The sequence below is a fragment of the Musa acuminata genome, chromosome BXJ3-4 (assembly GCF_036884655.1).
Source record: "Musa acuminata AAA Group cultivar baxijiao chromosome BXJ3-4, Cavendish_Baxijiao_AAA, whole genome shotgun sequence".
In the NCBI taxonomy this organism is placed as follows: domain Eukaryota; kingdom Viridiplantae; phylum Streptophyta; class Magnoliopsida; order Zingiberales; family Musaceae; genus Musa; species Musa acuminata.
The window spans coordinates 22,207,806-22,220,587 of NC_088352.1; the positions used below are offsets into that span (position 1 = coordinate 22,207,806).

General features: G+C 43.8%; 1 protein-coding gene across 2 annotated transcripts in view; it reads right to left on the reverse strand.

The window, feature by feature from the left end:
• Positions 1–720: 720 nt before the first annotated feature.
• The window catches only part of LOC135635823 (REF/SRPP-like protein OsI_017815), a 30,044-nt gene continuing 17,982 nt past the window's right edge, over positions 721–12,782 (reverse strand). For both annotated transcript variants that reach the window (XM_065147184.1, XM_065147183.1), the window contains exon 3: positions 721–1,194. In XM_065147184.1, the coding sequence (XP_065003256.1) occupies positions 778–1,194 (417 nt within the window). In that variant the 3' untranslated portion in view covers positions 721–777. The remainder of the gene's footprint in view (positions 1,195–12,782) is intronic.

The window sequence follows — 12,782 nt, forward strand, 5'->3', positions numbered from 1 at the left end:
CTTATTAATCTGTTTTATAAAATTCGTACGTATGTATAAAATATATTTTTTTTAAAATTTAAAATTTAATTAAATAAAATTATTTAAAAAATAATATTTTTCTTATTTATTTTGATTTTAAATCTTTTATAAATTAAATTAAATAAATTTTGTTTTCATATTTTGACATTAAGTTTGGTTGTAGGTTGAAATCCAACCTCCTACTGTATCGTATTAATGGTAAACATTTTCAGTCAAACAGCTTCTAACCAGTATTAACATTAATATACTGGGTTAGAAATATATTTGAAGACCCATAGTGCCTGTAATGATTTGTATCATAAAGAATGCCTAAAGAGTTAATGTAAAAAATTAAATAAACAATTAACTAAGATTAAGTTCAGACTTCGGAAGAATATATGCCAAGCTCAAATTTATTCTAAAAATCACCTATATCTAATTATAAAAATTTTCAAATGCTATTTCAACTCCAAATTTGGATCGACGACGATAATAACAATAAATTATTGTCATATGAATGCATCAAAACGATATATATATTAAGACAGAAATATTTAAATCTTTATTTACAATTTTTAATTTTTTAAAAAATTAATTTTTATTATTGGTGCTAAAACTTTCTACTAAAAATGTATACGAACCGAACCTTATTACGCCAAACCAGATAACCTGTGATGGTCCAGAAAAAACGAAAATTTTGGACGGGGCAGATCGCACATCTGGTAGAAACAAACCTTTTTATTTTTCCCTTCATTTTTTTTTGGGGGATCTCACGGCTCAGAGCGATTTGGCAGTAGCCTTGCCGGCAAGGAACTGCACGATGCGCTCGGTGGGGACGAGGGGGAGGTGGGCGGAGATGGAGTAACCCTTCTTGGCGGAGCACCGAACGACCTCGTTGTACTTCTCCGATAGGTGGGCGCTGGCGCCGGCGGGAACCACCAGCCGGGTGACCAGCGGGAGGCGGCTCAGCGACCGCCAGGCTGAGACCGCGACCTCGTCCGCCGTCGGCTTGTACTTGGCGTAGAGGCCCTTGGCGGTCGGCTCGCACCGGTAGTAGAGCGAGCGAGCCAGCCCGACCGCCGACCCAACCAGGCCGGGCCGCCGCACCTCGACGGCCGCGTACCGGGCCGCAGCCGATGCCTCCACCACCACCGACGGTACCTGCGGCTCCAGCTTCTGCACCGACTCCCCCACCTACCTCACGCAATTACCATGTTTAGTTCACATCCGATAAAATGCGGGAAAAAGAAAGGTGTCACATCCCAGATCGCTACAGTGAGATTATCTTTTAGCAATTTCAGTATTTTGTTTCTATAGTTATCTGTCTACTTGTTCTATTTTAGAGATGCCCAACATATATTGTGAGATCACAAAAGGAGGTCGACAATATATAGCCTCATAGGGAGTACATTTTGTGGATGAATGATAAGTTGTATTATACCACTATTCAGCCTAGGGAAGCCACCTTGTCCACTCTTTTGACTGGTCACTAGTGAAGCATCTGAGGTATGTCTCCAAGCATTTGTTCACCACTTCAGTCTGGCAGTCGGTTTGTGGGTGATACGCCATACTCATTTTCAATTTAGTATCTTGTATCTAGAATAACTCTGTCCAAAATCTGCTCGTGAAAATCCTATCACGATCACTTACAATAGATCTCGACATCCCATGTAATTTTACAATATTCTCCATAAAAATTCAAGCAATACTAGAAGTAGTGTAAAGATTACAAACAGCGCGAAAGTGAGCATACTTTGTAAGGCGATCAACCACGACAAGAATTATACCTTTTCCTTATCATAAGGGAAGCCCTTCGATGAAGTCCATTGATATATCAGTCCATATTGAGTCCAAGACGAGTAGAGGTTACAGCTTTCCAGGACTTGCCACTGTCTCGCCTTTATGTCATTGACATACATCACATTGTGCCACAAATTTAGTAATAATATTTTTCATCCTTATCTAATAAAAATTTTGCTTAATTCTCTTATAGGTTCTAAGGAACCCGGAGTGCCCAGCCGCAGGTGTGGAATGCATCTCTTGAAGGATGGTCTTTATGCAAATAGAATTTGGCACAAGCATAATGCGTCCCTTATAGTGCAATTCTTTTGAGTCTCTTATAATGAAATCGCTGGTCGGAAGTGAAACGACCGAAAATTTAGTTTACTCGAGTAGCCGTGAAAGCGCATCTGCAACAATATTCTCTTTCCCCTTTTTGTAAGTTATTTCATATTCATATCCAAAAAGCTTTGTTATCCATTTTTGCTTCTCGGGGGAAGATATCTTCTGCTCCAAGAAATATTTTAGGCTTTTATGGTCGATCTTGATTTGAAAGCATTATCCGATCAAGTACGATCTTCATTTGGTCACCGCATGTACAATCGCGAGCATCTCCTTATCGTAAATAATCATCTTGAGATGGGGAGGAGATAATGACTTACTGGTATAAGCGAGGGGGCGACCATTTTGCATTAGTACAGAACCAATTCCGACTCCGGAGGCATTGGCTTCAATAACAAAAGTCTTGCCAAAGTCAGGTAGCGCTAGTACGGGCGTTGTCGTCATTGCGACTTTAAGTTCGTCGAAGGCGATGGCGGCTTTGTCCGACCATTGGAAAGCATCTTTTTTCAACAAGTAAGAGGTGCACTGATCTTTCTATAGTTTTTCATGAACTTACAGTAGTAGCCTTTTAAACCGAGAAAGTCGTGTAGCGATTTTATGTTCCTCGGGGTCGGCCAATTTTGCATTGCTTCAATTTTGGAGGGATCCATCGCGACACCTTCCTTTGATATAATATGCCTAAGATATTCCATCTTATATTAAAAAAAACTGCACTTCGATTTTTTGACAAAAAGAACATGTTCTTGTAAAATCGTCAAAACAAGTCGTAAGTGCTGAAAATGACTTTCAAGAGAAGGGTTGTAAATAAGGATATTGTCGAAAAAAATCAGCACACACTTACGAAGATAATTTCAGAAAATATTATTCATAAGGCTTTGGAAGGTGGAGGGAGCATTGGTGAGACCAAAAGGTATTACCACAAATTTATAGTGGTCGTTGTGTGTTCGAAAGGTAGTTTTTGGTATGTCTTCTTCGCACACGTATTTGATGATACCCGGATCGAAGGTCTAGCTTTGTGAAGACTCGTACTCCCTTTAATTCATCAAGAAATTCATCTACTACTGGAATAGGGTATTTGTCCTTGACGGTTATGTCGTTGAGAGCTTGGTAATCAATGCACATTCGCCATGTTCCATCCTTATTTCGTACGAGGAGCACCAGTGAAGAGTAGGGGCTACAACTTTGCCGAATAACTCATGTTTCAAGCATCTCTTTTACAATCATTTCCATTTCATCCTTCTGGAGATGTGGATACTGATATGACCGAGTATTTGTTGGAGGGGTTTGCTTGGAAGAATCGGTATACAATGATCATGTCGACGAGTAGGAGGTAGATTGCATGGTTCGTCAAAGATATCTGAAAGTTCAGCCAGCAAAGGAAGTAGGTTTGAATCTTCAAATTCTATTGGCTCTCCCTTAATTTGCTACTCAAGTTGTACCAAAAAGTCGATGCATGCTTTGTGTAAAACCTTCTCCATTATTTGTGTGCAAATCGTCATTACGTCACCCCTACGTTTCCCATGCAGTATCACCTGTTTCCCCTCACTATAAAATTTCATAATTAGTTTCATAAAATTTCAGGAAACATCAACTAATATCGTTAGCCATTCAATATCGAGCACTGCCTCATAATCATCAAGAGGGAGGATGAAGAAATCTGAAATTATCTCTTGGTCCTGCAACAACAGTTTCACCCGTGAACACCTATGATCACACTTCAAAATTCGCCCGTCGGTGACCTTAACGTCAAACCTGCTGCAATTCTCGATAGGTAAGTCCATCCAGATAGCAACCTTGCTGTTCATAAAATTATTAGTGCTCCCGGTGTCAATAAGAACGGTGATAGGTTGTTTCTTCAGAAGTCCTTCCAATTTCATCGTTTGCGGGTTCGTGTAATTGACAAGGGCATGCATCGTAATATCAACCAGTTGTTGTTCTTCATCCACGACCTCTTCCTCATGCTCTTGGACCTCCTCCTCTATGTCTTCAAGAGGTTCAATCAGTAGAAGGCGACCCCTTTTGCAGCAATGATCGTGGTTCCACGGCTCGTCGCAATGCCAACAAAGACCCTTTGTTGATTTATCACATAGTTCTTCTCGTATCAATTTTTTTGACAGCAAAGGACGACTGGGAGCAGAAGGAGGTTTATATGTCGTGGGCCTAGGAGAGGTTCTCATCCTCCGAGCATCTTGGTTGAACCGTTCTTCTTGTATTCGGGCGAAAAAAATCATTCTTCTTGTATTATGGCTTGAGTCCTTCGATGAATGTTCCTAACAATTGACGATCAGTCCAATCACGAGCAAGGTAGGATAGCTTCTCAAACCTGGTTTGGTACTCTTAAATCGTAGAGGTTTGTCGAATCTTTACGAGTTGTCCATCAATATTTTCATACTCCATAGGTCCGAAACAATTCAGCAATGCATTCTTAAATTGATTCCACGTCGGAGCCTCATGATTGTATTCCAAACAATTGTATCATTGAATAGCATCTCCTTCAAGGTGGATGATAGCAATTTCCACCATAGCATCATCCGACGTTCAGTAGTAGCGAAAGTAACGTTCAACGTGCAAAATCCACCCCGTTGGGTCTCCTTCTTCCCATCGCGGGAAGTCCACCCTCATGCGTGGCTAAAGCATTTTCGAGGGTTGTCCCTCCTTCTCTGGAGGCCTCTCTAAACTCACTCCTCACTGAAATTTGGTTGGACTCGATCATTGTCCAATTCTGAATTCTGCAAACAAAGCGCATAATTTGTCCTCCAAGTGTGATTCAAGTCGCGATTCAATCCGAGATTCCAATGCTTCAAAATTGGCATCAATTGGATCTTGAGAAGCCATAGCATATGTTTGTAGATCAAAGATGTCCCTATCTTTTTTCTGTTGACGGGTTAATGGCATGGGGTGGTGGAAGGTTCGAAAAAATTAACGATCACGAAAAGGTACTACAGCAGATTTTTACGTCTAATGTGTAACAATTTGGACGTAAAAGATCAGTGGTTTATATTAAGAATTTTTTGATGAAACCAAAGGGAAATCCGCTGTTAAGAAGTATCAAAGCTGTCATAAAAATTTTGTAGAGATTTGGACAGAAAAAACGTAGTAGCAAGATCAAACAAACTGTGCTATACGGTTGGAATTCTGTAGTGCATCTTTCATCGTAGAGATGAAAACTTTACGAGGAAAAGTTTATGCAGCAATATAGGAACAATTTTTTTTTTTGGATTTTTGAATAAGGATAACTGAATTACAGTAGTAGTAAGGTAGGAAACCAGAACCTGTTGCAGTTCATGGGGAGATCAAAGGATGATCCGTGGTGGTGGAGATGACGACAGATTTCATCGATGATCTTTTAAGCAATTGTGGAATTGCTTTGGGCGGCTGTGGAGGGCTGATAGATGGTTGTGGAAGGGCAGCGAGACGCCAAAAACGCTGCTCTGATACCAAGTGATAGAACCCTTGCAGATTCTAAGCTTGGGGTTGATCTCTTTAGGGGATCGGTCTCCTTGGAACTCTATAGGGGTTCCTTCCTCCATGTTGCTGCTCAAAGGCTGCTAAAAAGATTCATCTATTCCTTCAGATAAGAGGATAAATACATAACTATTTAGAGGGCTTTTAAACTCCAACTCCTAATAGGACTCCTACTCAAGACTCATACTTCTAATTAACTCCTAATATGACTCCTACTCAAGACTTCTACTTCTAACCAACTCCTAATACTTCTCTAAGAAGCAACCTCCAAACTAATCATAACCTTAGTCGGCCTTTTCACCTCTTTAATAGGGATCTGCTTGGTAGGTTTTACGTGAATGCCCATTTCAATGAAACTCAATTAGGAATCTCCTAGCTAGAGTCCTAACACAAGGTTGTCGCTCTTAGTTCGAGTAATTCAGAATCCAACAGTGACGATGAGGAGTCGCAAGGACCCCGGATGGGAGCAATGCATTTGTTGAACGCTATGCGGGGTCAAGTGGGGGAGAACATGAAGACAAGGCCATAAAAAGCAAGAAGCAGCGAGCTGATGTACGTAGACATTAAGCTCAATGGCCAAACGACCCGTTCGATGGTGGACACAGGTGCTACCCACAACTTTATTGCTAACCAAGAAGCAAAGCGACTTGGGCTGATCTTGGAGAAGAACCCAAGTCGAATGAAGGCGGTGAACTCGGAGGCTAAGCGAATCTCTGGGTTAGCAAAGGGAGTTCCCATCAAGATCGGAACATGGAGCGGGAGCACAAACATGATGGAGGTGCCACTGGACGACTTCTAAGTGATTCTTGGAATATAGTTCATGCACGTGACGAAGTTGGTGCCAATGTCGTTCCTAAACTCCCTATGTATGATGGGAGGTGATGACCCCTGTGTGGTTCCCATCTCTCGAAGAGGAACCAGAGAACTCCAATAGATATCGGCATTACAACTGAAGAAAGGGGTACGAAAAGGTAAATTAACATTCGTGGCTTCTATGAAGCTAGAGCCACTCGACAAGGAGGTCATTCATGAACCTGCTGTGGTGGCTAACGTTCTGAAGGAGTTCACAAACGTTATGCCACTTGAGTTGCCGAATACTCTACCGCCACGCAGAGGCGTTGATCATCATATCGAGCTGGAGCCAAGAGTGAAGCCTTCGGTGAGACCACCATACTGCATGCCCCCTCTAGAGTTAGCAAAGCTCATAAAACAGTTAGGTGAACTGCTAAGCGGTGGTCTCATCCGTAGTTCCAAAGCATCTTTCGGAGTTCCAGTTCTCTTCCAAAAGAAACAAGATGGGAGCCTCCAACTATGCATCGATTATCGAGCCCTCAACAAAGTAACGATGAAGAATAAGTATCCCATCCTACTCATCGCGGACTTGTTCGAGCAATTGGTCAAAGCAAAGTATTTCTCTAAACTCGACCTCTAGTCTGGGTATTGGCAGGTGCATATTGCTGAAGGTGACGAAGCAAAGACTACTTGTGTGACTAGGTACGAAGCGTTTGAGTTCTTGGTGATGCCTTTCGGCTTAACCAACGCTTCGGCCACGTTTTGCACTCTTATGAACCAACTATTCAAAGAGTATTTGGATAAGTTTGTTGTTGTCTACTTGGGCAATATCGTCATCTACAGTCAAACACTCGAGGAGCATGTTGAGCACCTTCGGACAATTTTCAAAGTTCTCAAGGAAAACACTTTGTTCGTGAAAAGTGAGAAGTGTTACTTTGCTTAAACGGAGATCTTATTATTGGGGCATCGAATCGGTGATGGCTACATTCGGACGAACAAATCAAAGGTGCAAGCTATTGCGGAATGACAAACTCCAAAGAAGGTACCAGAGCTGAGATCCTTAGTTTCGTCAACTACTATCGGCGCTTCATAGTAGGGTATTTGAAGCGCGTAACTCCACTGACAGAGTTGCTAAAGAAGGAGCAACCTTGGAGATGGTCTGACAAATGTGAAGCAGCATTTCAAGATCTAAAAGCTACTGTGTTGGAAGAACCGGTGCTTAAATTGTCAAACTATGATGAACCCTTCAAAGTCCATACAAATACTTCATACTTCGCTATTGGGAGAGTCCTCATGCATGAGGGTCATCTGGTGGCTTATGAGAGCCGCAAGCTCAACGAGACTAATCAGCGGTATCCAGTGCACGAGAAGGAGATGACAATGATGGTCCACTATCTACGAGTTTGCCAGCACTACCTTCTTGGATCGTGATTTGTGCTGATGACAGACAATATCGCTTTGAGCTATTTCCATACTCAAAAGAAACTCTCCCTAAAACAAGCACGATGGCAGGACTTCATGGTTGAGTTTGATATGGCAATGGAGTACAAGCCCAGAAAAGCAAATGTCGTGGTCGATACATTGAGTCGAAAAGTAGAGTGAGCGAATGCCATACAGTTGGAGGGCAGAGGCCAAGCAAGTCAGTTGCACTCCAACTTCCTTTCTAAGATCAGGGATGGACTGTATAATGATCCCCAAGCAGTGACCTTGATGTAGCTCATTAAAAAAGGCAAGACACAACGATTTTAGGTCTAGGAGGGACTCGTTTAAATAAGAGGGAATAGGGTTTATGTTCCTCGAGTGGATAATTTGAGGCGTGAACTCTTAAGAGAGTCATGATTCCCTTTGGGTTGGACATCAAGTATTCGCAGAACCTTGGCTCTCGTGGAGAGGGTCTTCTACTGGCCAAAGATGGGGACTGATGTGGAGGAATATGTTCGAACGTGCCTCACTTGCCAAAAAGACAAGGTGGTGCAACGGAAGCCGATGGGACTTTTGGAACCGTTGCCCATGCCAGAAAGGTCGTGGGAGAGCATTTCCTTAGACTTCATATCAAACTTGCCGGCAGTAGGGGGACTCGGATCGATACTCGTGGTGGTCGATCAATTTTCAAAGTATACAACTTTCATTGCTACACCCTTACACTATTCAGCAGAGGAGGCAGCCAAGCTGATGATGAAGAATGTGGTGAAGTATTGGGGAGTCCAACACAATATCATTAGTAATCGAGATACTCGGTTCTTGGGACGATTCTAGATCGAGCTATTCAAAGTATTGGGGTCTAAGTTATACTTCTCCACAAGCCTCCACCCCTAGACTGATAGCCAAACTGAAAAGATAAACTCGCTCCTTGAGCAATACCTTCGGCACTACGTGAGTGTCAACCAACGAGATTGGGTGAAACTATTGGACATAACTCAATTCTCCTACAACATGCAGTGGAGCTCTACGTCCAACAAGAGCCCATTCGAGATCATTACAGGACAACAACCATCAACTCCTCACACCTTGGCTATCGAGTATACTAGGGGTAGTCCGTCATCATATCACTTTATAATAGAATGGCACCGAAATGCAGATATTGTGCGGGCTTACTTGGAGAAGGCGGTCAAAAAGATGAAGAAGTGAGCCGACTTGGGAAGGCGACCGCAGGAGTTCAAAGTCGACGATTTGGTGTTGGTGAAGCTCCAACCAGCATCACTCCAATTCTTTAGGAACAAAGTACACATGATTGGTGCGCAAGTATGAAGGGCCTGTCCCAATTATCAGTAGGGTGGGCAACGTCTCCTATAGGTTGTAGCTGTCGATGTGGCTCAAAATTCATAATGTTTTTCATGCCAACAACTCGAAAGCCTTTTACTCAAATCCGTAAGATGCTTCCCGAAGTGTTACAACTCGGCTTCCCCCCACTAGAGCCTCCTACGAGAAGCGAGTTGAAACCATTCTTATGGATCGCAAGATAAAGCTACATAATGGAGCTGAGCAGACTGAGTACTTGGTGAAGTGGCGAAAGCTTCCCCGAACTAAAGCTAGTTGGGAGCCCGAAGACGCCCTACGATATGAAGAAGCAACCATCAATAACTACCAACAAGCGCCGACGAGGGCGTCAACAGTTTAAGTGGGGGAGAATGTCACGAACGGCCGTTGCGCACTTGTAACAACTTCATTCAATAAACCGTTCGTCGCTTTTGCATGCTTGTATAGAGACATGACAACCTGTTTTGCCATGGTTTTGTATGTTTGTGCTTGTATACATGTTCAAACAGGTTGTAACACTACAGTGCAACCGCTCACCGCGTTAGGCCAAAAAGCCCCAAAATGGCTATGTTTTTGTGTGTCGCGGGCTGTTTTCTGTAGTCGCTACAGCGCCCAAAAAGTCAGCCATCTCAGCACCCTGGAACCCCCAGGGTGGCATAGGGCTAGATGGGGCTTCGGTATATTATCGAGCATTGAAAAATCTTCATAAGTTCACACATTAACTTGACGGTAACTTGCCTTCACGCCCGGCACCTAGTGAGTAATTGTTTGTGAACTTGTAATTGTTCGTCCTACCTTCTAAAGTCATTGTTTTCCTCCTTCCCCTCTTTTCTTTCATGTGCGCAAGGTGCTCGCTGAATTTCTTGTAAAGCTTTCATTTCCGCAAGACGTCAGGACTTGTCCGTCGCTCGTTTTCGAACTAATCAACTTTCTCTTTCACAAGTCCTTCAAGACCTAAGTGAGGTTGCAAATTGGCTGACATTTGTAGACGTATATCGCAAGGGCGCATCATGACTTAGCAATCCTAGCTAAGTCCGAGAAGTTGGCGCAAGGGCGCTTCGCGACTTAGGCAACTCAAGCTAAATTCCCGTCTTGGCTGCAAGGGTGCCTCACAATTTAGGCAATTCCAGCTATAAGTCTGTGACATAGCAGGGAGGTGTTGAGGGCAGCCAACATGCGTAATCGTTTAGGGGAAAATAAGCATGGAGATGTAGAGAAAAGGAGTCACTCAAAGGAGTAGGCATCTGAGATTGACATTCAGAGGAGTGGTCAATCCTTCGCGTAAGAGGTACCACGAGGACAAACAAGCTTGGAAGAATGCGTAGCGCACAAAGGTTAGGATGGTTGAGTTCGAGCTACGACTCGACGTTGAGAACCATACTTGATGGTGCTCAAGGCAAGTGAGGCGCTTGGTAAAGGATGAGACAATGTAAGGTGGAATGGGTTGTTCAGTGATTGAAAGAGTTATGCAAAGATCACAGAAGTGAGGGGAATTGCTAACTCAAAGAATTCGTTACTCATGTAAGGGCTTGTATGCGGACGATGGAATGTTCGTGGACATATCAAGGCAACCGAAACTCAACGCCATAGAGCATTGATACTTTCTCTTCGACATGAGAAGGATACGTTTGTAGGAAACTGAAGTGTGCAATGAGTTCAACATATTGCTAGGCCTTGAGGGGTGCAACGGGGCTGTATTGACGTGGAGTCATAATCTAGTAAGTGTGTTTGCGGGGTAAGAACAATATATAGTTTGTTTAGTAAGGTGGAGTAGTCCAAAGGGATGGTTGTCTCTGTTGAATCTCGTATTTTGATGATGAAACTACTTGATATATGTTTATGATTTAATCTGTGTTTTGAGTGACGCAGGGTGCTTCGATCAGGATTAGACAATTAAAGCAGGAACATCATGTTGTGCCGGAGGAACATGTCAGAAGATTGGACGTAGGGCTGATGGATCGGTCGACGTATCGACAGAAGGCTTCGGGTCGTGGACTCGGGCATCGGGCCAAGAAGAGCGGGTATTGTGCCAAGGATATCGGAGTTGCGGAGTCAACTAGCCGATTGGGCAATAGGCTGCAGGAGAGGACGATGCGCCGAAGAATCGGACGAAGCGTCGAGGGACCAATGACATGCCGGACAACTTGGTTAAATTGTTTAGGATTAATTGTCTCGATCGAAGTTTTGTTTTAATTGTGCAGGATTGACTATGATAACGATGAAGACATAAAGCGAAACAAAGTGTCGGAGTCAAGCGCGAAGGATTTGTTGCGAGTTCGAGAGTTCGACGGAAGTCCGAAGGTTCGTCGAGAATGCTACCGGAGCTCGCCGAGAAAGATCGGAGCTTGCCGAAGAAGCTCATTGGAACTCGCTAAGATCAAATCGTGAAGTCTAGGAGCTTGCCGAGAGTCCGCAGAATGGTTTCCGAGAGTTCACCGGAAGACCGCCGGATGTTTGCCGGAAGCTCGCCAGAAGAAGTCTTGACTTGCGGACTTTGTAATAGCTTAGAAAATGTCTTTAAATTCATAGTTAGCATGTTAATTAGGGTTAGGATTAGGTGTTAATCCTATAACCTAAGTAGGGGCCAATTAGGCCCAAGTTCGGACTGGTTTGGGCCAAGTTTGGAGCCAAACCAAGTGAGCTGAAATAGTGAAAGAGGTGGCACCGCCAGGGTTGGAGGTGGCACCGCCTAGGAGAGGATCTCCCAGCGAAGCTGGGCGGTGCAACCGCCCCAGGCAGGAGGTGGCACCGCCTGGGCTCAGTCTCAGAGCGAGACTGGGCGGTGCAACCTCCCCTGACAGAGGTAGCACCGCCTGAGCTCGGTCTTCGAGCTCTGGCAGGAGAGGTGCAACCTCCTTAGTCAGGAGGTGGCACCGCCTGGGGCTCAGTCTCCGAGCCAGACTCAGGCGGTGCAACCGCCCCTGACAGAGAGGTGCAACCGCCTGGGCTCAGTCTTCGAGCTCTGCTAGGCGGTGCAACCTCTCCAGTCAGGAGGTGCAACCGCCTGATCCCAGAATTTCGGGATTTGATCGTTTTGAGCTCCAAATTTGAACTGGGTTGGGGCCTATAAATACCCCACCCATTCAGCACAGAAAAGACACAGACCTACACTGAATTCTTGATCTTTTCTGTGATTCTAAGAGCTCAAATTTGTGTAAAGTCCAAAAGTTCTCCTCTTTCTGTTCTTCAAGTCTTGAGTTGTAAAGAGAGGAGAGAAAGGTTCTGCAAGGGTTGTCTCCTGAGCCCGTCAAAAGGAGTGAAACTGTAAAAGGGCAGTTCGCATTCGCCTATTGAAGGAAGGCCTCTAGTTGACGTCGGTGACATCATCGGTGGAGGAAGCCAAAAGTGGAGTAGGTCAAGACTGACCGAACCACTCTAAATCTCTGGTTTGCTTTTATTTTGAGCACTTTATCATTACTGCAAACCTCCTACATAGCGACTGCTCTTTGCGCTTTTACGAACAAGTTTCTAAGTTCTGATCTTTCCGAATCTGCATTCAGACGTAAATTGGTGTTTTCGTACGATCTTTACATTGCAGTTTACATTTACGTTTTGATTCCATTTATAACTGCAAACTGCCTTCTGCGCTTTTACGAACGAGTGTCTAAGTTCAGATCTTTCCGAATCTGCGTTTAGACGTAAACTAC